This window comes from Archocentrus centrarchus, chromosome 10 (assembly GCF_007364275.1).
Source record: "Archocentrus centrarchus isolate MPI-CPG fArcCen1 chromosome 10, fArcCen1, whole genome shotgun sequence".
NCBI classification, from domain to species: Eukaryota; Metazoa; Chordata; class Actinopteri; order Cichliformes; family Cichlidae; genus Archocentrus; species Archocentrus centrarchus.
The window spans coordinates 19096239-19122651 of NC_044355.1; the positions used below are offsets into that span (position 1 = coordinate 19096239).

The following is a 26413-nucleotide window of genomic DNA, read 5'->3' on the forward strand; positions in this document are numbered from 1 at the left end:
GAAGAAGAAGAAATTTGGAGCTGTGAGGGGCGAAACGTCACAGGGGTAAAACATTGCAACTTAATAACAGTCCTTTAAAGTTATCAGCATACAAATAACTGTAACAAAGTTAACCGCACAGCAGACGGTCAGCGTAACTTCGACCTGCTCGGGATCACACTGGAAGTTGGTCAGCGGAGGTTAGCCGACCAGTGAGCCGGCGTGCAGCCGCAGCATGTCGGTGCACTTCGAGGAGAGGAGCGGTGTCGTCCCTTGCAAGACACCGTGGGGCTCCTGGTACCAGACCATGGAGGAGGTCTTCATCGAAGTCAACGTGCCTCACGGGACGACTGCCAGAGAGGTCAAGTGTCAGCTGGGGTCCAGAGACATCGAGCTGTTGGTCAAAGGAAAGGAAATATTTAAGGTAGGGCACCAAAATGACTCTCAGGTGTCAAGATGATGTTGGATCAAAGTCTTGACATTTTCTAAATCTGTTTCCTGTGGCCTTTAGCTGCAGAAAGTAAGATAATGCGATTCCTGGTGCGTCCTCTCACCCCCTCTTCCACGCAGCGACTGAAATGACCGATAAACAAAATGATACAGCCTCGTGTAGTCCTGCTCAGTCACACTTGGACCCAAGTCCACCTCACAGTTAATTAACTGTCAGTCTGACTGCCATGTGTACATGTACAGCATGTAACTTCACTATATTTTGCCTGTAACACAGTGAGACCTCTCAGGGCATCAGGTGCAGATCATTAAACAGTCCCCAGAATCAGATCTCAGTGGGCTGATGGTCCTTTCAGTTACTGTGGTCCTGCTTTTTGGAACAAGCTGCCTGCCGACCTGTGGTCAGTTACAACTGTGTCAAAAAACAAAAGCAAATCCTTTCTAAACCTATTCTCACAGGCTTACACTTAATAACCATATGTGTGCACACATGTATGTATGTTGTATTTTATGTCTTGTTGTTTTTATTGCATTTCAGCATAGCAGATTTCAGATTTTATGTTTATATCTTTTCTGTTAAGCACATTCAGTTTACATGTAATGAAATATGCTATAGAAATAAACCTGACATTGACACACTGACATTTTTTTTTTTGCCAGGGAAAGTTGTTTGGCACAACTGTGTCAGATGAGGCCACGTGGACACTAGGTAGGTTACACGCTCACAGACCTGGAAGTAATTTGTTTTTTTAAAAAAGGAATTCACAAAATCATTTCTATAAAGTAAAAATAATAATCATACCTGTGACTCTAATGACTGAGTTCTGGATATTCAGCCATTCATGTCTTAATGTTATTTATGCTTTATGTTCACTTTGTGTTTGTTATTATTAGATTAGACAAAATAAAATAGAAAGGAGAGATTCTCTGATTTCAATTAGACTTTAATGCATAAAAGCCAGATTGATGTATCATTTGCTTCACTGATCGTCTCTTCAGAGGATAAATGTCTCATCCGGATCATTCTGATGAAGACCAACAGAGAAGCAGGGAACTGCTGGTCCTCGCTGCTGGAGGGGGAGTATTGTGCGAATGCCTGGGTCCAGGACCAGATGCAGAGAAAGCTCACTCTGGAGAGGTTTCAGAGAGAGGTTAGTTTGATTTGCTTTGTTGACTATACTATACATCACAAAGACCATAGTAGGTTACACACCTGTAATTCTAATACATTTCTTCTGCACATGGCTTCATAGCTGCTACTTTCTCAGCCAGGTTAGGGCCACCTTCTAAAAGGGAAATTTTTCAAAGGCCTTACACACTCACTCTCCACTTCATTAGTTATATCTTGCTACTACTGGGGTTGGACCCCCCTTTTGCCTTTAGGGCTACTTTAATTCTTCATGGCACAGATTCAACAAGGTGCTGGAAACATTCCTCATTCCTCCTTGGTCCATATTGACATGATAGCATCACAATTGCTGCAGATTAGTCAGCTGCACATCCATGATGTGAATCTCCTGTTCTACCACATCCCAAAGGTGCTCTATTTGATGGAGATCAGGTGACTGTGGAGAGCATTTGAGTTCTGTGTTATGTTCAAGAAGCCACTGAGATCATTTGAGCTTTGTGACATGGCACGCTGTCTTGATGGAAACAGCCATTAGAAGATGGGTACACTGTGCACTATTGTAATTCATTATTATCAGGCTGTCCTAAACTGATCCAAAATGAATAATAATAATAATGAAATAATGAATAGTGAAAAATTGAATTTAAAATTCTTTTCCTCACATACAAGGTCTTGAATAATCAGGCCCCATCTTATCTGAAAGACCTCATAGTACCGTATCACCTCAATAGAGCACTTCGCTCTCAGACTGCTGGCTTAGAGTAGAAGATGAGGCAGAGCCTTCAGCTTTCAGGCCCCTCTTCTCTGGAACCAGCTGCCAGTTTTGGATTCAGAAGACAGACACCTTCTCTATTTTTAGGATTAAGCTTAGAACTTTACTTTTTGATAAAGCTTATAGTTAAGTCTGGATCAGGTGACCCTGAACCATCTCTTAGTTATGCTACAATAGGCCTAGGCTGCTGGGGCTTCCCATGATGCACTGAGTATTTCTTTTTCATTCACCTCTTTTCACTTTGTGTTTACACACCACTCTGCATTTAATCATTAGTTATTATTAATCTCTTGCTCTCTTCCACAGTGTCTTTTATCCTGTGTCCCTCCCCTCATCCCCAACCAGACACAGCAGATGGCAGATGCCAGAGGTTTCTTCCTGTTAAAAGGGAGTTTTTTCCTTCCCACTATTGCCAAGTGGGGCAGCATGGTGGCATGGTGGTTTGCACTGCTGCCTCACAGCATGAAGGTCCTAGGTTCGAATCCACCTTTCTGTGTGGAGTTTGCATGTTCTCCCTCTCTGCATGTGTGGGTTTTCTCCGGGTACTCCGGTTTCCCCCCATAGTCCAGAGACATGCATTTAGTGGGGTTAGCTTAATTGGTTATTCTAAATGGCCCATAGGTATGAGTGTCTTTCTGTGTTAGCCTTGTGACCTGTACAAGGTGTACCCTGCCTCTCGCCCTATGACAGCTGGGATAGGCTCCATCATTAAGTGGTCATAAAGGGATGGCCATGGTCAGCAGCAGTACTCAGGTAGGCTGTGGTGTTTACATGATGCTCAGTTGGTACTAAGGGGACCAAAGTTGCCCAAAAAAATATACCCCACACCATTACACCACCACCAGCAGCCTGAACTGTTGATACAAGGCAGGATGGATCCATGCTTTCATGTTATTTCCATCAAATTCTGACTCTACCATCCGAATGTTGCAGTGGAAAATGAAACTCATCAGGCAAGATAACATATGCAGACAACCTACTGTTGTCCAATTTTGGAAAGTCCATGTGAACTGTAGCCTCAGTTTCCTGTTCCTAGCTGACAGGAGTGGCACCCAGAGTGGTCTTCTGCCCATCTTGGCCCATCTGCTTCAAGGTTCAACGTGTTGTACATTCAGAGATGATTTTCTGCAAACCCTGGTTGTAACGAGTGTTTTTTTTGTTTTGTTTTTTGTTTTTTTTTTAGTTACTGTGGCTTACCTGTCAGCTTGAAGTTGTCAGGCTATTCTGCTCACTGGATATTTTCTCTCTTTTGGCTCATTCTCTGTAAGCCCTAGAGATGGTTGTGTGGGAAAATCCCAGCAGATCAGTGGTTTCTGGAATACTCAGAGCAGCCCATCTGGCACCCGCAACCATGCCACATTCAGAGTCACTTAAATCACCTTTCTTCCTCATTCTGATGCTCGATTTGAACTTCAGCAGGTCATCTTGACCATGTCTACATACCTAAATGCATTGAGCTGCAGCCATGTGATTGGCTGATTAGATACTTGCATTAATGAGCAGTTAGGTTTTAGAAAGATTTTCATCATCACTGGTGCAGATTTAAAGGTTTGATTCCATGTAGCCTACTTAGATCCAAAAATAGGTAGTTACACAATCTTATCTAATAGCATTCTCACCGGTGTTTGAGGTAAGGCATTAAAAATAATTGCTAATCACACTCATTTGTCTGTAACATGGCATTGAATAGAAATACTATCCCTAAATTTAGTAATCACGTTACTGTTTTGGGTTGGTAATATTGGGTCCCTCATCTCAAAGTCAGTGTGTGTTTAGGTGTTTTGTGTTTGGTGCTTGAAATAAGATCGACACAAGACTTGTTTTGTTCTACAAGACCCCACAAATCCCAATAGTTTTACATGTAGCTGCGAAAGAAGTTGACCGTGACGTTCAGCTTCATCACGCTGGATACAGCAGCTTAGTGGTGGTGAAGTTGAAGTCATTCGGCTGTGGTGCAGCTGATTTATAGCCTAGGTCAAAGTTAAGATCAGCTTTTATTTTAGGGATAAATCTTGCTTTACATTCTGTGCCAAGAAAAAAAAAGCCACTTCTTCCCAGCTTACCTACTCCCCTTCTGTGTTTCACACCAGTAGTAACCAGCTGTGCTTTCCATTAGCATTTTATTTCTTGCAAATTCATTTATGCTTCAAAAATAATAAGTGATATCTATTCAAAAAGATTGTCTTGCTGAACAAAATATTTAAGTATCAAACATTTTTTTTTGCAAAAGCTTATTTTCTGCATAAATCCCAAACCATATAGAAAAATCAGATTGGCTGTGTCAAGTGAACTGGGTAAAGCTAACTTCTGGGTGGCTGAGGGGAAAATAAATAAACAAACAGCAGTGGGACCTTAATTCTCAGAAATGCAACTGTGAAGTGCTCTTTGATTTGGTTTTCACTAACTTTACTTTAGGATTTGCCATAAATGATAGTAATAAAGTAGAAGATTTGTTAATCAAGACATTATTTTCAAGCTCAAAGCCCCTTATGAAACCATCAATTTAATTTCTTTACCATTTATCCAATTCAGGGTTCTGTGTGTGTGTGTGTGTGCGCGTGCGCTGTTGGGGGGGGCTATCTCAGCTGTGTGTGTGTGTGTGTGTGTGTGCGCGCGCTGTTGGGGGGGCTATCTCAGCTGTCATTGGATAAGAAGCTGCTGCAGGGCTGACACAGAACCAACCATTCACATGCACATCTACAACAAATTTAAAACCACATCTTCAGACTTTATTAAACACTCATTGCAATGTTACTTTTGCTCCTGAGATTCTGGAAGCTGTTGAGAGAAGCACTCACAGATCAGTTTATTGTCCTCTTGCATCTGTGCAAAATGTTTCTCAACCTCATAAATTTGTCCTAAGGGCATCTCAATCACAATTTGTACCACCCTTGACAAAGCATCAGTACATCTTTCTGATTCTGACTTAATTTCCTTCCTTGTTAGAATCCTGGATTTGACTTCAGCGGCGCAGAGATCTCTGGGAATTTTGCAGGCGGTGGTCCAGACTTTTCCAGTTTACAGAAGTGACCCTTACCATGATGTTAGTATATGCTGGAGGAGTTACTGCTGCCCATCATCCACAATGTGCAGGACAGCAGTGGCTGTATCAGGTCTTCTGTGACAAGTATTTGCCTTGAAAATAACTGAAACACTGGCTGTCACATCATCTGTCTCAGCCACAAAGGACTAACTTTGTGCAAACCAGATGTGGGAAGGCTCAACTTAGGAAGTTGAGAACACTGGTTATGAAAATTCTGATGTGTGTTTTAATAAAAAAGAAAAATACACTCAGCATTAGCTTTTCAATAAAGTTTTATTGAAAGGTACAAATACATAGGTTAATCAGATGGTGTATTCAGTCAGTCCCTTTGAATTTGAGACCACATTTTGGGATTTTTTTTTTTCACTAAAATGAGGACTAAACAGGGAAACTGGCACAGAAAATGCAATAAATTCCAACCTACATTTCCACTGCAATGACCTTTTTTTGTGTGTGCTCTCCAAAAAAAAAGACAACTGAACTCGATATATTTGTGATGCTTCACTCAGTGTCCACAAATTTAAGAGTCAGTGAAAATAACTCATCTGTAACCGCTGGTAATGTTTCATCTCAAACACTGTGATGAGCCGAAGATCATCACTAGCTTCACTTCACTGGTGCAAACCAGAGTTCCCTCGCCACGTCAAAATTAACTTTTTTAATAAAAAAAAAAAAAAATCACCTTGGGTAGGAGTGTGCATTCAGGACAGCTTATCAACCTAGGGTGGGAGTGAAGGACTTTGGGCCCGATTTTTTTGGTTCCATTTTTGCTGTTCACAAAATCCCTCTCCCTCCTCTTCCACATGGTGGACTGAGGACCTAGGTGGTTCTATACTTATTAGCTTAAAACCAGCAACCCGTTCCAGGAAATACCAAACACCGTGGTACGGATTTAAACAAGAACATACTAGACACCTGTGCAAACAACTCAACCAGGAAAATAAAACATCCTTTCTGAGGAAGCATTACTCCTTGTCATAGGGATAGAAAAATTGTGTCTGATCAACATATGGTTACAAACTTAAGGAATTTTTTTTTTTAGCTTTTCCTTAAAGACATTCATCATCACAGATGAAGATCTGTAAGGAAAATAAAGCTGGAGCTGCAAGTGGGTGACCATACTGCAAAGATGTAACAGTGGTGACAGCTGTAATCTTTCTCTGCATGTAAGGTCACCCAGGTTTTAACAAGCTGACTCAGGTATGGTGGGAAGGTGAGTGATCTTGTAGTAGCTGTGCTTCAGCTGACGTGCAGTTCTCCCCGAAATAGTCCAGCGAAGTCTCTGGACATTCGGCTTGCAGCACTTTGCGGTGGCGTACTCAGCCAGGCATTTTCCAGCTAACTCACGCATGCAAACCAGGTCTCCGTCTTTGATCTGCAGGAAACAGGAAGGAGATGAAAAAGGGATCAGGTCACACTCTGCTTAACATGCCAAGGAGCATTAAAAATTCAAAAACAAAAACTGCTCTGGATGGATCATCATCAACTTATGGTAATTAATAGACAAAATTACTAACAGGAAGCAATAATTTTAAAGCTGGTTTCCTTATAATCATATACACTAATCAAGCACAACATGGCCACTGAGTAGTGCAGTGAAAAACAGATAATCTCTTTGTCACGACACCTGTTGGTGGGATATATTATGGAGCAAGTAAACATTTTGTCCTCAAAGTTTGTGTGTTAGAAGCAGGAAAAATGGACAAGCATGAGGATTTGAGCGAGTTTGACAAGGACCAAATTGTGATGGCTAGACGACCACAACAGTGCATCTCCAAAACTGCAGCTCCTGTGGGGTGCAGCCTCCTGTGGTCTGCAGTGGTTAGTATCCATCAAAAGTGGTCCAAGAAACAGTGGTGAACCAGCGACAGGGTCATGGGCGGCCAAGGTTCATTGATGCACGTGGGAAGCGAAGGCTCGCCTGTGTGGACTGAGCCAACAGATGAAAAAGTTCATCCTGGATTGATAGAATGGTGTCAAAATACACAGTGCATTGCAGTTTGTGTATGGGGCCGTACAGCCACAGAAGAGTCAGGGTGCCCATGCTGAACCCTGTCCACTGCCAAAAGTGCCAACAATGGGCACGTGAGCATCAGAACTGGACCATGGAGCAATGGAAGAAGGTGACCTGGTCTGATAATGCACCCTGCCACAAAGCAAAAATGGTTCAGGAATGGTTTGAGGAGCACAATGAGTTTGAAGTGTTGACTCAGCCTCCAAATTCCACTGATTTCAATCCAACTGTGGGATGTGCTGGACAAACAAGTCTGATCCATGGAGGCCCCACCTCCTGACTTAAAGAATTTGTTGCTACCATCTTGGTGCAGATACCACAGCATGGGCACAAAATAAGGCACACAGGTGTAGCTGTGAGCACAGAACTCCCACTGACCTGCTGTTCAAACCTTCTGTCTGCTAGGAGGAACCAATCAAAAGAAAGTTGGCTTAAAAGGCTCATTTCACTGAGGGCTGAAACAAGGCTCAGTTTAAAATAAATAAAAGGATTATTTTGGACTGTTAATCACACAAAGCTACTCTGGTAGAGCTGGAAATTACTATTACAGGCCAGTTTAAATCAGCACAATACTCCTATATTCTTTAGGGCAAAGGCTCAGAGCAGGGACTTACATTTAGCTGCTGCTGCAGATTGCTCAAGGCCTCAGATACTTTGTCGAGGTGCTCGGGGTCATGTTGCTCATGGGCCTCATAACACAGGAGAGCCAAGGCAAGTAGAGATGGCTGCACAGAAACACAAACACAGCTTCTTGTTACCAAAAAAAAAAAAAAAAAAAAACTGCCACAGAAATTATTTTAAAGTGAATCGGCACAGATGACCTACTTTATACCTGTTATACAACTACAAATGAGAAGTATACAAGATGAAAGCAGTTTGATTTTCAATGAAAGAGGCAGGAAAATGTTGAAATAGGTCGTTATCTAAAATGTGGGGAGAGTAGTTATTTTGGCTTACCTTTATTTTGGAGAAGACAAATGAGCAGTGACAGGCTTTCAGCTGCGCCTCCAGTCTCTCAAGGCTCAGGATCTTCATGCTATTAAAAAAATAAATAAATAAAAAATGCTTTCAGTGTCAATGCAAACTGAATGAGAGGTGCAGCTTACATAAACAGCGATAAAATGCCAGCAAAAAGGATTTATATATTTTAAAAAAGGTAATATCTGAAAAGAAGGAAGTGCATATTTGTTTTCTAACACGCTGTCACATGTCTCAAAGGCTACATGATTTCAAACAGGACTGTGCCTGTTGGCTAAAAAATATTTTTGGTTAGTGTTAGCTTTCAAACCAAATATGAGAAGACACATTTTAGTAGAGTAAATATAATCTTGTTGAGTCATAGCTCAGCCCTGCAGGTTGGTGTGACCGTCTGTCCTTACCTCTCAGAGTCGAGCTGCTCCAGGACGTGGCTGTGAAAGAGGCGGAGAAAGCGCAGGGCCGTGGGGGCCTTCACCTTCCAGTAGAGCTTCTCCATGATGATCTTCTCCATCCTCATCATGTCAGACACCGTGAAGCGATTCTGACTGATGCGGATCAAGTCACTGGCCAGGGGCACGTTCTTCTCTTCTTCTGTGGATTTCACAGCAATGTAAAAGCAGCACAGGCCGACACAGGAAAGGTGCTTTGGCTGAATCTGTAGGAGACAGGGAAATTGATATTATAATCCAGAACTGTTTTGATTTTATGATAGTAAACAAAATGTACTGCATTTACAAACCTTCATTACAGACAGAAATCGGTCCAGCAAACTGACAGCCAGCGAGAAGGTCTCCGAGCTGAAACCAAAGAACCTGGTCAGAGAGAGCAGGTCCTTCACCTCCAGCTCCCTCAGTCGAGAAGTCATCCTGAGGCCGTTGTCCTGGGCGCTTTCAATAAGCCTCAAGCCACTCAGCTTTGGTTGGTATCGGCCCTCCAGATCAATCAGGGGCTTCAGCCGGGCTGCGAAGGGCTGTGTCCCGGGTCCTGTTACAGTGTCAATCATCTGCACAGACAGGAAAATGGAGCTCAGCGACAGAGTATATCACACAAAACCAGATCTCAAAGCTCGGATTAACTGTGACCATAAGATGTATATAAAGTATTAACGTAACTCTGAAAAGCATTTTAGGTACTAAATAAGGCACCGTTCCATCTGCTACAGCTTTTAAATAATAATCTGGTTCATTTGAAAGCACAGCTAAACAATTTAGGCTATACAGTGAATGTAGTTTACTAACGTGAGAAGATACACAGTAGAATATTTGTTTTCCGCTAACACACGCCTGCCACTGAACTGGACTAAACTGGACTGGACAGGAGCAAAGCCTGTATACAAACAGGACGAAAACAGAACAGTGACGTACTCAATAAAGTTTATCTGTTTGTATTTAATGACATTTCGGTTACTAAAAGCCAGTGAAACACCAGCCCAACAGTTGTAGTGGCATTTCGTCAGTCCACAGTACGTTTATGTGTATCAGTGCAGCAGGCCCTGTGTCTGTCAGGGCAAGACCGGCGTTATGTCGGGACATGTCCCTGCCATACACACCAACGGAGAGCTAACCCCCAACACAGCAACAGCAGACCGGAGCGAGATATTACAGATTAAAAGGTAAAACTGAGGGTAAAACTCCAACACAAGTCTGCAAGTACTGTCAGTTAAACGTTATACTTCATTAGAGTGAACATAAAACGACAAACTAATCTTTCCTAACGACGCTGGTTAGCAACCAATGCTAGCGCTAGCTAAAATCAATTTCTAAGGTTGGTGGCGATTTATTAATTAATTTATTTGCTGACTGATGGCAACACATCCTCGTGTTTAACAGTTTGGATCAATGAATACAACTAAATAAAAATATTATTATAAGGAAAATGAGTTTACTTACCTTAGTTATGTTGCTTCAGTATTAAAAAGAAAAAAATCCACGCACTTTAAATACGCGGATGAATGGCGAAATAAAACACAAAAAAGTGTAAGTATGAACTTTCAGTAAATAAAGTTTTAAGCATAGGTTAATTTCTGCCTATGCACACCCCCCTACCCTTGGCGTAAGGCGATGGGGAAAAGGACAGATAAGGCGTTAAAGCAGGCATAAAACCAAGCCCATGACCAACCATGCCGATCTTGGATTGGACAACAACAGCTGACGTTTCCAGCTCTACATTTTAATTGGATACATAATCAGGCATTCACAAATACGTCCCGCCCTGTGCATACTGAAAGACCAATCGCATGTCAGAAGGCGGGACACGACCCAAAATAGCGTCCTAAAGTTGTTTCTTATGGTATATACAAATTATATTCTATTAAATTACTTTCTTCAGTGATTAATAAGTAAATAGTGAAACACATATCAAACAAGGAAGTTGTTTCAATGTCTTTAGTGGTGAGTAAAACAGATGTCAAGTAAAGGTGTACACTTAAAAATCTATATAGCAGAAAAGAGCAAAAAAAATATTAATTTGTAGAAAACTGAGCATCTGCCTAAAAAATTAACGTTTTTAAGTGTTTTCACGGCCCAGGTGTTAGCACACAATGCTGGCTTTAATTTTTAATTTTATTTTTTAAACTGAGGGCCACTGGGAGGTTTCTAGAACAATCTGGAAGGAACCTGACTTTTCTACCACTTTCTTAGTCTTTTCTGTTTAAAAGTGAATATGGAGAGAACACATTCATTTTTCCAATAAAGTAACTCTTTATTATATTAGGATTTAAAAATCTGCCAAGCCGGTCCACACAGACCCAGTATATAGATCTGAAATAAAGAGATTTAATCCTGAATTTATATACAGTTTAAAGTATGAAATATTTCTCTCTGTATATATATATTTCAAACACAACAATGGGCTGACAAGTTAGTACAGGGTACCATCTATAATTATAGACACGAATAAAGGTAGCATGTTTACTATGACTGATTTAAAGTGCTTCTAAATTATAATGATTCACAATCAGTATAACCTTTAACAGCAATATCATATCAGTTTATACTATATATTTCACAGTGTAAATTGTCATTAATCAGAAACCACAACATGACAGATGAAAGTAGCACATTTAGCACAAAAAAAAGAGATTTTGGCATCGGAGATATTTTAATACTTGCAGGAATTAAGTTTAGGAGCCATGCAGACACCGTGCTACAGAGTGATGTTTTTTAAAAAAAAAAGAAAAAAAAGAAAAGCAACTTAAAGGACAATGTTAAGTAGACGTGGAAGACTTTCAGGATGACTCACTTTAAGTGAAAGTTCAGTAAAACTTTTATTTTAACACTGTAAAAATAATAAACTTGAGTTGTTAGTCTGATCTTTTGATGTGGTAGAAAGTCTTCTAATTCAAATTCCTTCCTGATGTTAGGGAGCACGCAGATGGGAGACTAAAGAAGCTATAAGAGGGGGAAAAAAACACCACATCATCATTTACCTGAACAAGTGGCAGCAAATTAAGGTCACTTAACAAAATTCAACAACACTGCACATGTTCATAAAAAAAAAAAATTAACAGTTAACATTGTTAATAAGTCAAAAATATCGCGTGTGTTTGGGTATGGCACAGAGACAGTGGCTACAATATGAAATGCTTTGAGTCGAGCAAATGGCTGATGTGATGGACGTCTCAAAGCATTGAGGCATTCAAATGGAAATGGTTTCAGGTGACACATAAACTGATGCTCTGTTCCTTTTCCCATCATCACCCTTTATTTAAATGTAAATGTGTTCATTTCCACACTCACTGCCAGTATATTTAATCATGTTCTTTATAACACTGCACAGACTGCTGCTTAACGAATTTAAAGATCTCACCTGAGAAAAACTTTTAAAAAGACAATCAGTATAGTCATATACATTACAAAGCATCTAGTAAATAAATTTATTAATATATACATAGAAATATTATTCAATATTCATTTTCGATTAAGCTCTGTTAGTGTCTCATTGAGAACCAGAGACTTAAATTTACAGCTCGAGATGAACAAACATTCTTGTCAAGAACATAAAATAACACAAGTTTCATGTTATGAAAACAGTGGATTTATTATTATGGATTTAGCATGGTCAGCATATGAAACTATTTTAAATACACTCAACAAAGCTACCTTTCTGATCCGTAAGAACACTGTGGCTCATGGCCATTTCACATACATGCATAGCCAGTCCTCACATTAAATGCAAGTCTCTTTTTCCCATGCTGATGGCACAAACATTCCTGGTTTCCACGGATGTTTGATCCATAAATCAACTGAAAGGGGAAAAAAAATATGGCAAAAGAAAAAAAGAATGAAGGATCTGAAATATGGCAGAAATCAAAAGGAAATACTGAATGAAATGGGAATGCAAGAGTGCCTGGGTTGAAACATGCTGGCAGCTCAACTCCAGTTTCTGAACATTTAAATGCTAACAAATGTCCTGGAAAGTGAATCAGATTTAAGGGCATAAAACATTAACAGACATTAATATTTGTCTACGTGATCAAAGGTTTCAACTGTCCCTGAGCTCAAGTCCAACAGGAAAACAATGACACCCGACTTGACATACGACAACAATGGCTAGACACACTCACCAGCCAATTTATTAGGCACACCTGTTCAACTGCTTGTTATTGCAAATATCCTATCAGCGAGTCACATGGATGCAACTTCAAACTTGCAGAAATAGTCAAGGTGACCTGCTGAAGTTCAAACTGAGCATCAGAATGAAGAACAAAGGTGGTTTAAGTGACATTGAATGTGGCATGGGTGTTGGTGCCAGAAGGGCTGGTCTGAGTATTTCACAACTGCTGATGTACTGGGATTTGCACACACAACCATCTCTAGGATTTACAGAGAATGGTTTGAAAAAGTGAGCGGCAGCTCTCTGGTTGAAAATCCCTTGCTGATGCCGGAGGTCAGAGGAACACGGCCAGACTGACAGAAAAGCAACAGTAACTCAAATAACCACTCGTTATAACCAAGGTATTTGAGCATGTTGAACCTTAAAGCAAATGGGCTACAGCAGCAAAATAATCACACCAGGTGCCCCTCCAGTCAGCTAGCAACAGGAAACTGAGGCAATAAATTGAAGGCTCACCAAAATTGGACAACAGAAGATTGAAAAATGTTGCCTGGTGTGATGAGTCTCGATTTCTGTTGCAATATTTGGATGGTAGGATCAGAATGAAGGCTGCTGATGGTGGTACAATGGTGTGGGGGATATTTTCTTGGCACACTTAGGCCCCCTTAGTAATAACTGAGCATCATTTAAACACCACTGATTATTGCTGCTGACCACGTCCATCCCTTTATGACCACAGTGTACCGATATTCTGATGGCTGCTTCCAGTAGGATGTCACAAACCTCAAATCATCTCAAACTGATTTCTTGAAAACGACAGTGAGTTCATTATACTCAAATGGCCTCCACAGTCATCAGAACTCAATTCAATAGAACACCTTTGGGATGTGGTGGAGCAAAAGATTCTGCAGCAACTGTGTGATGCTATCATGTCAGTATGGACCAAAATCTCTGAGGAATGTTTCCAGCACCTTGTTGAATCTATGTCTGAAGAATCAAAGCTGTCCTGAAGCCAAAAGGGAGGCCACTCTGGCACTAGTACCTGGTCTTATCTTAAAGCTTCAACTCACTCCACATATATATATTTAAAGCATTATTTTATAAATGTGTTTGTGCATATATTTAGTGTATGAAGCTGTTGATTTTCAAATGTATGCAAATATATGTATTGCTTTTTCGAGAACTGTGTTATAATGAATAACAGGAGGAATCATCAAAACAAACAGAAGCCTGTTTAAATCCCTTCATCTGCCTCAGCTGGAATTACACTGGCTAAATGCCTTGTAAAATTTCACTGTGTAGAATACTGAAACTCTTACCATTATTAGTGAAATGTTTCAAAGAAACTACGCTCACTCGGTTCTTTCCACGTTTCAATTTTACTGACCATTAAGACAGCTTTGGTGTGCTACATTTTTCAAGGCTGATGCCAGCATCAAACTGCATTTTAAGCATACGTAACTGATCACAATTACAGCTCTTTGTGGGATGTCTGAGTATCATCTGTGCTCTGCATGGCATGAGCATCGGTGAGACCAGTCAAATGTAAACAGAAGTGCCCCTGCCCGAGATACAGTCTGGCAGGTCAGCCTGCAGAGACATAAGCATCAGGCTGTGTCATGCAAGCTGTGACCCTTCCTACAGTGTCTGGGCACACAGTGTCAGTCTGAATCTGTCCCTGTATCCTTTTCTGAGCCAACATGGCTGCTGGGAAGATAACACTATCTTGTTAATCACAGTCTACAGCTCACTCCCTTTCCAATAAACGCCACAAAGGTGGACCTAGATGATACATGTCCGTTCCCTGTGAATATAATGAACATTAAAACAAGTTATCATTAAATAGTTCGAGAGATCTTACTGGTATTACTGATTGGCTGGATTAACGGTTTTGCTGACAATCAGTGGTGGACAAAACAATCAACACAAAGTAAATGCACACACACACACACACACACACACACACACACACACACACACACACACACACACACACACACACACACACACACACACACACACTTACTTCTTCTTATCCTTGTCCTTCTTGAATGGCTGTTGTGAGCAACCTTGGAGTGCCTGTCCCATCAGTGTCTCTGCTGCAACCTTTCTCCTGTTGAAAGCGTTCATCTCCTCCTCCAGCTCTCGTCTTTTCTCCTCCAGATTCCTCTTTTCTTCTTGGTGCATCCGCTTGAGCTGCTCAAACCTCTCATGAAGCTGATACCGTATAGACACAGGGCGTAATGTCAGACAAACCGAATGTGATAAATTATCAAAAAGGAGTTGTTTACGACTTTGTCAGTCCTCACCTCTTTTTCTTTCTCTTTCAGCTCTGCTTCAGTCTCCTTCACTTTGTTGACAAACATCTGTCTCATTTCTTCTTCTTTGCGCTGCAGCTCCACAAGAAACTCCTTCCTCTTGGCTTCGTATGTCTCCTGAAGGCTGGAGATCCGGGTAAAGTCAATAATTAGCTCGCTCTCCTGCATTATAACAGCTTCAAACTTTGTTGAGTCATATAGACTGTAGAGCAGACACTATTGTTAAATATAGTCAGCAGATCACATCCAGAAAAATTCTCTGCAATAATGATGTAAACAAGGAATATTTTAACTCCATATTAAAACATATAAAACAAGATACCCCAATTTATAAAACATTTTTACTGGACAACATAAAAGTTTCCCAAACAACCAAGCTACAAATTACTTAATTATGTAAATAAAAGAACCTCCCTTTAGACACTGTAACATCAAACTTTGCATTTGGCACTTTGTGAAACATTTTTTCAATATGAGGCCTGAAATTATGAAGAGACTAAAATGGTAAAAGAGGCAAAATATAACCAGAGAAGACTTTGTGATTTAATAACAACAGAGTCTAAAAATATGAATTACGCTTTACTCTCCCTGTTGTTAAAGAGAGAAAATGTAAGATCTAAAAAAATATTTGTCTTTAAATAGTTCCTCAAATGCCTTAGTTTTTGTTTAATCATACAGAAACAGACCGACTCCCTTTAAACATTTCCCTTTTTCCTCATACACGTGCGATAGTGGCTCTTGGATGATAATTTTTTAAAAGTCTATCAGAACACTGTGTACAGACCTAAACTCCTTGTATGATAACAGCTCTGCAAGAATCCACTTATAGCCCCAAAGTCTCAGATGGAGGTCAAACACATTTATGAGGCTGATTAAAGTGCTGAAGTCTCCCAGAATTAAAAAAAAATTCATTTTTTTCTCTGTGGAATCAGACAAAGGTGACCTGGATGAGATCAGCATTGTACAATATCTCTAAGATACACGAAGTTACCCAGGAATTAATAGTTTCCAAATTACATTCTTCATCTAAATCACCTTTAAACATCGACTTTAATGAGCCGTTTATGAATAAACCAATTTATTGGCACGGTTTCAACCTCATAAGAAAGCCAGAGGCTTTTTTTTTTTTTTTGATAAAGTAAATTGCCCAGATGCATTTACATCACCGCTTTCCCTAATTTCACCTGAACGACTGGCTGTCAGTGCCTGTGTCCTTGAAGCCCATCTCTTCCAGCTTGCAGCGACGGTACAGCTCATAGTGACGAGCGTGCGTTTGCTCCCGGAGATCCTCCATGTTCACACGCAGCAGCATCTCCCTCAGCTTCACAAAATCACAATGCTTTTCATTCTCCACTGAAAAAAAAAAAAAAAAGACTGGCCTTTTAATTGCTCATAACAATATTTTATGCTTTATCTCAACTGAAAAACTTGCAAGAGCTGAACAGCAGGCCCCTGACTAAACAGCTGTTTTATGATGACTGTCAAACATTTCAGCAGACTCACCCTCCACAGATCCCCAGGGGTACAGCCTTCCTTTCACCATCTTATTTCCTACTTTAACATTGTCTACGCTTCCAACCACAGCAAACGGAAGCAGAGTCTGTAACAAAGAGTACTGATATTGTTAGGATAGGGTTCTAATAATAATGCTGTGTCATATCCATTATATAATGTTTCTAAAAATACTGTGTCAACAATGAATATTTTATATTTACAAAACACATGGCTAAACTGATCATCCTTATGTGTGATTATCAGACTAATATTAGTTAACTTGGTGAAGTGGGTGAGTTTGCAGATTAACTGATGACTACACGGACAAAAAAGCATTAGGCACCAAATACACAGTGCACGTGTTGTTATATTATTTATGTTTTTAGAACTCACATTCATGGAGGAGTTGATCTCTGCAACAGCCTCATCTTCTGTGGGAAACTGATATATCTGGACCCCATTGCTGACCAGCTCGCTCATAATCTTAATCTTTAATTTTTCTAGTTCGCTCTTGGACACAGTGTCTGCCTTCGCAATCACAGGGATGATGTTCACCTGAATGGAAAACCAGAAGGTAAGCGACGGACTGAGTAATAACTGCTGAAATGCACGGAGCTCGGATCTCTTGTCACCTTGCTGTCCAGTTTCTTCATCGTGACGAGATCGAGGGACTTCAGGGAATGTCCGTTGGGAGTGATGAAATACAGGCAGACGTGGACCCTCGTGTCATGGTAGTTAAACAGGGAGCGTTTTATTTTTAGCTCCTCTTCAAGATATTTCTCAAACTGGGCATCAATATACTCAAGAATGGGTTTGTAGCTGCACAGAAAAAACATTACGTGCGTGAACATTCAAACTTTATGTTGTTCGACAGACATATCGGTAACCAGGGTACAAACTCTCTATGCAGCCAAGAATCTTAGATGTGTATGCTTCCTGCTGCTGAAGCACTCAAACAGCTACTGAAACAGCACTCATTCTCCTGTTCCCTTTCTTCCTGTCCCATTTAAATGCCAACAGCAGGGCAGTGCTGGCTCTCAACTTTACAATCGGAAAGCGTGTCAGCTTAAGAGCAAAAGAGAGAAATCATTCATGGTTGGTACTGATCTATATCAAGCTTATAGTGTAATCTCTGAATTTTCAAAGGCTGTATTTGAGATCTAAACAGTTTCTTTCTCTTTTTTTAAAATATTTTTTCAGTCTGGATAGCAGGCAGTTTAACTAAAAATCAAACATCCATCCATAACTTGTACCTTAGTTCTTTGTTGATCTGGTCTCCAAACCCTACAGTGTGCACAACACTCAGCTTGAGGTTGACGTTGCTCTCCCGCAGTTCGTACCCGTGCTGGCGCAGCTGCACCTTTTGCTCATAGTGGCTGGCCTCCTCATTTTCAAATGTTGTATTGAAAAGAGTGTTCATCAGTGTGGACTTGCCAATCCCGGTCTCGCCTTAAAAGAAAAGAAAAAAAAGACAGATGAAGGAGAATGAATGGGTGCATGCAGGTTTCAAACGGTCGCTTGTTATGGTCACAGCACTAAGTTTGAAGCTCCACCTGGGTTCAGACATACCCACACAGAGGATGTTGAAGCAGAATCCCTGTGCAGCCGCTTTGCTGACCAGCTGATCTGGAAGGCTGTCAAACCCCACATGGCCACTGAGCTCCAGAGTTCGCTTTTCTTCATTCTGAGGTACCGTGTTTAGAACAGGCATCACAATGAAAACAACATAATGCTAGTAAATATCCAAGAAAACAAAACAGTGACTGGACTTATGGGCTTAAAAAGGTCCATCTGTCACATCCCATCCACGCACACTCTGCTCTTAGGCTTAAAAGCATCTTTTGCAAATGAGGTCATCTCTCTCTCTTCCAATTAACACACTGAACAGTCCCATCTATAAAAAGCCACTGTCCAAATAATGAACCAAATTCCAGTTAGCACAGATGTCACACTGAGTATATCATCATGTATTACGATGGAGTGGTTTTTAAAATTGTATTAATTACACACAAAGCCCTACATGGACAGGCTCCTGCCCTACAAGTCAATCTTAAAGGTTACCATTTTCATAATCTTTAGCCCATTTTTTTGGCAATAGTTTACACCAAATGTGTGTATGGAAGCATGTATGAATGAATCTAAGACCACATGTCTTACTGTGTGTTTGTATGTACACTTAATTTGTGTTTTATCCAAAGAGTGAATCACTATACGCCTGTGCGTTTTAAAAAGTACAAATAAAAATATTATTGAACAGTATTATTGTACACCTTTTTTTTAACACGGTAAATCATCAACAAATACATATTTGCTTGATGAGTTATATTAAGAAACTTCATGTTTGCAGACAGAGACTCAAGTTTAAACTCATTCTGAATCCCAGACATAGTTTTGCCTCTACTTTCCGTACTTACTACTATAATAAACAGAAGTATTTGTATATAGTAGTGCTGACTGTATGAATGCAGAATGAATGGTGCTATGGCCTGATAAGCTGGCACTGAGACTGCTCCTCCTATACCAGATTCACCCTGGGAGCCTGGCATCTTTCAAAAGGCTCAACATGAGGACCAGGATGTGTTCAACACAACAATCCTCTGCTTCTCTCTCACATTCACACAGACACACAAAGAGCTCTTTATGTGGATGTTATTTCACAGGATGGGAGGATATCCAAGCTGCTGGATGCCCTGGCACCCCCCCCCCCCCCCCCCCCCCGTTCCCCTTCACAAACACTACATTAACTTAAACTCTTCCATCCTTTACAATGTAGACAGAAAACTAAATTCCAGGGATGCGACTTAAGCTATGATGGAAGTTAATTAACACATTAGATTGCCCTGAATTACACGTCTGGCTGATACATGCTTACATTTTTTTTGCTGAGCAATGTGATGCTGACTCTTGAGGAGCTAGTAGCTACCACTTACTCCAACCAAGAGGCTGCTACTTATGTTTATCCTCTTAACTCAGTCTCCCGGTCACTGCTGGCCTTCAAGCACCTGCTCCTTCCGTGCAGTTTATTCAGCACTCCAGCACACCTGTCAGAGGTGTTGACACGGTGAACGGGAAAAGCACTGACTGCTGTTTCATGCTCGACAGCGTGCCTGGATGCTGAAGTGCGCGCTTTGCGCACGTCTCCAAGGACCCGCTCATCAACACGGGGCGACGAGGCTGAATCTCTGCTGAATCAGCCATCTTCATCGCGACTCATTACGCATAACGAGCGTTTCTCATCACCGCAGCCACCCTGCTGCATTCTCCGCACAAATCCCCGCGTTACCCTCACCTTTTACTCACACTTGAAAGACGCGCGTTTGCTAGCACAAGTGCTGCTCTCCTTAAAAATCAACAGTCTCTGCCGCAGGCCCGCGTGCAGCTCATCATCACACTTACCGCGAAGACATCAACCTCGCTGGCCGCCATCGTCACAAGTGGTTGTGCGCAGAAATTATGAGTGTTCAGCCCGACCTGCTCTCCATCCACATCACACACAGACTCACACCGCTCTCAATATGGCTACTTGAAGGCAACACCCCCTCGGTGCTGGAGGGTGATATTACAACAGCTCGAGCATACTGAACTGCTCCGAGATGGCTGCTTTGATGAGGTTTTACGTGAAACTGCGCTAATAGCGCCTTTGACGGGATCTGAAACGGTTACAACGCCAAACCTCAACAACCTGGTTCTTAACTGCAGCACTTTTTAATTTTTTTCATTTATTTTCAGTGCACCTTATTTTTTTATTTATTTGGGGGAGTTGTTGCTGCCACTTCCCAGTTATTTCATCCTGTTATCTTTTCTGATTTGATAGCCTGTAGCACAGGACTGTCGAGGTTTACAGAAAGTGAAATTAAATAACATCTGCACCCAGAAAAAAAAATGGGGGTTTTCTGTACACATAAATAACTGCATTGCAATGATCAAACTGCAGTGGGGTCACAGCAGATCCTGGGCTTGCTTGCTGTAAAGAAACCGAACTGCACCGTGAGACGGTCGGAAAACGTATCTCATACCTGCTCGCTTTGGCATTTCTATTTAATGCTTTTTAAATATTTATTTGACATCCATGGTTGAGGCAGAAGAGAGTACACTGAAAATATGTGATCAAAATAAAAACTAACAGTGCAAACAAATGTAAAATAGTTAAAATCGGCCTCCATGACCAAACAGCAGCTTCCGATAAGAAATGTATTATCACTTCTCATGGATTTATCGATTATATAAAGTAACTTAATTTTAAAAACCACAAATGTCATATTTAAAATAACTGCATATCTTAAATATAACCCAGTCTCAAAAATATTAAACTTACTTCTTATTTACATATTTTACTGACATTCAAACATATATATTCAATAAGAAACGCTTTTATATTAATTTATATAAATATCAATGTATGGCAAAGAAATACAAAATGAATAGTTTTCACTGATACAGTCCATCTCAGATTAAAGTAAAATACGGGCATTTTAATCTTTAAATGTAAGATTTAAAGAGCTGCGTTCATATGAATCCACTAACCACGGGACAGCCAGCCCTGAAAACAGCCTTTTAACGGGGAGGGCCGGAATAACAAACGGGTGGATTTATTTGGAGAGGCGCCGGAAGCAGCAGGTTGGTGCAGGACAACAGGGAGGGGAGCAGGGAGAGCGGGATTATCCTTTGGGCCGTATTTAAACTATCCGCTATACCTTTTCATATCTCTGCGCCGCCAGGACAACATGGATCTGACCCAAGAGTCCATTTTGTCCTTTTTACTGGAGCACGGAGGCAAAGTGAAGAACTTGGAGCTACTCAACAATTTCAGAAGTCACATCAACTGCAGTGATCCCGCGGAAAAGCAGCACAATAGAGACCTTTTTAAGAAGCTGGTGAACAGCGTCGCTGTGGTCAAACAGATCGACGAGGTGAAGTTTGTGGTTGTGAAGAAAAGGTACCAGGACTTTATTAAAGAGACGGTGCAGGATGCGACGCAGAAAACGCAGATGGATGAGAGCTTCTCGAGCCAAAATACGAGTTTTTCCTGCTCATCTCCGGACCGAGTCGAGTCAGCCAGGAGGACTGGCTCAGACATCGAAAACAATAATGTGGGTTATGCCCCAAACTTTAATCCCAGTTATAACAGTGATGTCAAACACAGTGATGAGTCCCTGGGGGGCACGCAGAAAAAGAGGGCGTTATCCAGAAACGTGAGCAGCGCGGACACAACCACCGTCAAAGTCCTGAATATCTCCGGGGATCAGGCGAGCAGAGCGGGGAAATCTGGAGCAGTGTTCGCTGTCATAGCTGTGAAATCTCCAGCGAGAGACTGCGCACCAGCAGCACAGGACGGACCACATTCCCCAGTGCATCAGCAGCAGCAGACTTCAGAAAAGCCAGTTAAGTCGGGAGACAAAGTTTCTACACGACCGGTGCCAACTTCAAATCCTAACTTTGCAGCTTGCAAGAAGGACGCATCAAGAGAAAACCAAAGACAAGCAGATGAGACACACCTCCGGGCCTTATCCGAGGAAGTGAGGCCCCCAACAAACAAAACCACAAGACAAGCAGATGATGCCAAATACTCGGAGTCTGTGCCTTTGGAGCCACAAGCTCATGAGTGGTTGGTGAAGTGTGCATCTGGGATGTGGGGACGTATATATGCTTTGCTGCTGCGGGACGCTCGTTTAGCTCAGAAGAAAGACTTCATGTCAGGGTTCACAGCACTTCACTGGGCTGCAAAGGACGGCAGCAGCGAGATGATACGCAAGCTCATGGACATCCCCAGGAAACGAGGCATCCATGTGAACATCAACAGCAAAGCACACGGAGGATACACGCCTTTGCATATCGCTGCCATGCACGGCCACAGTGAGGTCATGGTTCTGCTTGTGCAAAGATACAGAGCCGATGTAAATGAAAGGGATAACGATGGCAAAAAGGCCTTCCACTACCTGGGGAAAGGTGCTCCGCCTGAGGTCAGAGCACTCCTGGGAGGACTGAAGCAGTGGGAGAAGGCAGAAGATACAGAGGAATACAGAGAGCAGGCGAAAGGCTTCAACACAATCAGTAAACTGTTCCAGCCTCACATAGGGAAGAAACAAAAGACAACAGCTAGGTTTGCTCATGACTGGTAAGAAGAATGACAAAACAAGCTGCAACATGAACTGTTAAAACTGAAGATCATACTGTTTATACTTTACACTTTACTAAGGCTCTACATGTCTTAGAGCCTTAGAGGACTTATTGTAACTGTTTTGTACAGCATTGCAGTGTAATATTATTAAATGGTATTTATAACTTTTGTTCACCTTTAGTTAAATTTCATGTAAACTGATGTTATATTGCACCTTTATAACATATTTTTCTAACTGATAACACCACAGTGTGTATAGTTATTCACATTTCCATTAGCTAATGTGTAATAAATCATTACATGTCACTTTTTTGATCCCCAACTTTTCAAAGCATAAGGAAATACAAAAATATATCGCACCTGGCAATCAGTTGCCGTCAACTCATCAACATGTCATTGTGTTGCTCCAGTATGCTCATTGCCATACACACTGCCGATCACGTGTTTATAATAATCTCATCTTCCAAATAAAATGAGTTGCCTTCCTCAAAGCAAAAAGGAAACATTCAGCTGAAGAAAACAACATAAAAGTACGTTTTAAAACATTCAGCATCTTAATGTCGCTACTGTACATGCAAAGACGGGCCAGTCGAGCAAAGCAGCCAAGAAATTAGTCAGGGTAGTGCGTTTGCTTTATACATTTCTTTGTAAACTCCAGTTTGTACTGTATAAGGAGCACACTGTTTTTATGGGATAACCAGCATCAGCCAAAGCTACAAAACATACAGCTATAAATACAAAGTAATGTCTTTATCTCTAAATAAATGCATTAAGATTAAACTATTCAAAAGTTAATGAGCAAGGAACACTGTTACACTCAACACTGTTGATTTGATTAACATTCGATCAAATCTTATTTAATCCCTCAACACAGTAAAGTGAAAAAAAGTTCATGAGTCATAAATAAGTAAACTTATTAACATACGTTTGCTTGTTCTTGTCAGGACTGAATGACTGAGCAAAAGTCTTTTTCTAGACCAGCCATGCATCAAAACAACATTTTGGGATAAACCTCATTTCTTCTCTAGCTGAGGCAGTCTAAAAACAAGTTTGAGTCTAAAAAGAGTTGACACTCAGACAATGAAGCCATATTCAAAACAGTGCCAGAACAATGTTCTTTGTGTTGTTATTGAGGAAAGAAGCTGCTTGGATAAAGACAAAGGACAGCAAAACACATAGAAACTGTGCTGTGCGATTATAAAAGGAAATCTCCCACGGAAAGGCTTCCTATGTTCCACGATCCAGACTAAACTATATCAAATTCTCTCAGCAAAAAGTTTTTATTTCATCAAGTACTTACATACTAACTGCACTTGGTGTAAATAACCTGATTTTATTTGCTTTGTTACTTGTTGTAAACTGGGTTAACACTACAACAAAAGCTCAGTAATGGTCCCTCGAGTTTGGAGTTATACTCCAGACACCTCCTGTACAAAAAGCTGTCATGTGGTGCCATAATTATATGATGCCTCACAAGTGTGGTGTTTTAGAACAAAGTCAGGGATCAAAGTTTTTACAATAAACAGAAATCTGTGGGAAGACTATAGAACCAGTGGCTACAATGTGTCTATTGAGCGCGTGACAAAATTTGACCATCTTGGTGAATTTGTGAATGCAGACTGTGAAATTCTGGGCTGATAGCGATACTAACATTTAAAATAACAATGTGGCCGATGCTGATGTATTTCCTTTTTGTTTGTTTAGTTGTCTATTCATCTTTTTGTTCCATGGAAACATTTTTCTTCATCACACTATCCTTACCATTTACCAAAAACAACAAGGTCAGTTCTGATATTTAGGCAATATTTAGTATATACTGCATAATGTACTCACATATTTTAAAATTTATATACATCAGCATTAGTGACCACAAGTGTAACCATACAATTTAGTCACCAACTTCAGCCCTTGCTGTGAGGTAGCATGTTAACCAATGCACCACCATACCAACCCAATTAATTTCTCGAGCCATACATTTTCTTAGCTGCTTTTCCAGTTTTCCCATTAAGGCAGACACACATTCACACTCACATTCATACTGACGGCAAATTTTAGAATCACCAATTAACAAGGATGTTTTTGGACTGTGGGAGGAAACTGGAGCACCTGGAGAGAACAAACCCTTCAAAGGCCCGAGCCTTCATGATGTGGGGCAACAGCACCACCGTGCCACCTACATTTAAAGGTTCAGTGCCTCATATCATTATTAACACACATACATTCACTTTCTTAAGGCATTAAAAACTACAAGATAATACTTTGTAAAATTAGTTGGCAGCTTTGGAGCAATTGAACCTGCATAGTTAACATGATAACAGCCTATATGGTAGTCAGACTTAACTGTTAGCATAGTTTGTCTTAAAGCAGCCAAGCTTAGTTGGGTTGTTTGCCATACATATCACTTTAAGTTATAATAAATGTAACTTTAGCTGTATTTGAGGGGGGGAAAGTGAAGCTAGCTTATTCCCAGCAGCCGTTAACTCACCATCGTAACTTTTTCTTTTCAGCCACAGACAGAAACTCTCGGTTGATCCTTGCAACATTAGTCTACAATTGTTCTTCGCAGTTTTTGTTTATGGGTTTGTTTTTTTTTTGCGTAAAGTAAAAATAAAACCGTTACCGTGGCGCCGGAAGTATGGATGAATCTTTTCAAAATAAAAACATGTTGCCATGGAGGATTTTATTTATTTTTTTAAATAAATTCCATTCAGGTCGGTTCATTTTTGTATAGCCCAATACCAGAAGAGCTTCACATAGAAAATGAAGCCATTTCCATGTTAAAACAGACATTTAAATAAACAAACATCAGAAAAACATACAAACATGCTACGCAAATACAAAAAGTAAAAATGTTAAACAAACAAAAAACATAATATCCTGTGAAGCACAGAGAAATATGGAAAAATAAACAAACAATCTTAGAAGTAACAGAGGTAGATGGCCAGTGTGATATTGATGAAGATCTGCCTGATAACCAAATGTGGCTGAACTCAGCCGGTAACGCTGTATGGTGGTGCTATCATTATTAAGTGGAAGCACTAGTTAAATGCCAGAATAAAAAGGTTTGTTTTTAAGAGTTTCTTGAAATTATCTGTAGAGTTTGCTTCCCTAATATTTTGTTCCAGAGCTTGGGTGTGTAAGGTAACAAAGCTGCATCTCTGGGATTTTTTTTTTCTCTCTCTCTGATAATTTGGCAGTAGAGGATAGAAGACTTTCAGCAATACAAGAAGGCCCAAGGCCATTTAGGACTTTATAACAAGATTAAAATCAATTCATTGAGATACTGGAAGTCAGTGTAGTTCTGCTAAAACGTATTTATCTTAGACTTGAATGTCTTTTAATTTATTGTAATTTATCTCAATTCTGTTTAGTGGGTCATACTTTCCATTGTAACTTACAATGTCAAGTTTGACTTTATTTTTGACGCAACCGGAAACGTATTTTCAACATTAGGTGTTAAAGCTTCACAATTGAATCAGAACTTGGTGCTTTACTCATTCAGCTCAATCGCGCCACATTTAAAACAAGCACGCTGCGGGTTTGATCCAGTTTTTAAAGACTCAT

General features: G+C 40.6%; 4 protein-coding genes across 8 annotated transcripts; 2 read left to right on the plus strand and 2 right to left on the minus strand.

Moving 5' to 3' along the window:
• Positions 1–9: 9 nt before the first annotated feature.
• nudcd2 (NudC domain containing 2) lies at positions 10–5810 on the plus strand. The gene is made up of 4 exons (XM_030738821.1): positions 10–403; positions 1090–1138; positions 1429–1580; positions 5277–5810. Exons 1-4 carry the CDS (start codon positions 215–217, stop codon positions 5358–5360), a joined length of 474 nt encoding a protein of 157 aa, XP_030594681.1. The 5' UTR covers positions 10–214; the 3' UTR covers positions 5361–5810.
• On the minus strand, positions 5691–10441 carry ccng1 (cyclin G1). 2 transcript variants are annotated; one of them, XM_030738819.1, is made up of 6 exons: positions 10255–10441; positions 9105–9368; positions 8767–9020; positions 8345–8423; positions 8002–8112; positions 6557–6748 (listed from the first exon to the last, which is right to left on the minus strand). In XM_030738819.1, exons 2-6 carry the CDS (start codon positions 9366–9368, stop codon positions 6557–6559), a joined length of 900 nt encoding a protein of 299 aa, XP_030594679.1. In that variant the 5' UTR covers positions 10255–10441. The 2 variants fall into 2 exon arrangements, with proteins under 2 accessions (XP_030594680.1, XP_030594679.1); XM_030738820.1 differs by lacking the exon at positions 10255–10441 and having other exon boundaries at positions 5691–6748.
• Positions 10442–11529: 1088 nt separating this feature from the next.
• Positions 11530–25504, minus strand: LOC115786596 (septin-8-A-like). Of its 4 annotated transcripts, none has more exons than XM_030738813.1 (10): positions 20128–20157; positions 18301–18415; positions 17985–18180; positions 17364–17550; positions 17125–17286; positions 16741–16837; positions 16422–16590; positions 15229–15361; positions 14946–15136; positions 11530–11754 (listed from the first exon to the last, which is right to left on the minus strand). In XM_030738813.1, the coding sequence occupies exons 1-10, from the start codon at positions 20155–20157 to the stop codon at positions 11700–11702; spliced, it is 1335 nt and encodes a 444-aa protein (XP_030594673.1). In that variant the 3' UTR covers positions 11530–11699. The 4 variants fall into 4 exon arrangements, with proteins under 4 accessions (XP_030594673.1, XP_030594674.1, XP_030594677.1 ...); XM_030738814.1 differs by lacking the exon at positions 20128–20157 and adding an exon at positions 25335–25504 and having other exon boundaries at positions 11700–11754; XM_030738817.1 differs by lacking the exon at positions 11530–11754 and adding an exon at positions 11813–12608.
• Positions 21309–23128, plus strand: sowahab (sosondowah ankyrin repeat domain family member Ab). Its single transcript, XM_030738810.1, has one exon. It carries the CDS (start codon positions 21456–21458, stop codon positions 22848–22850), a length of 1395 nt encoding a protein of 464 aa, XP_030594670.1. The 5' UTR covers positions 21309–21455; the 3' UTR covers positions 22851–23128.
• Positions 25505–26413: the final 909 nt, after the last annotated feature.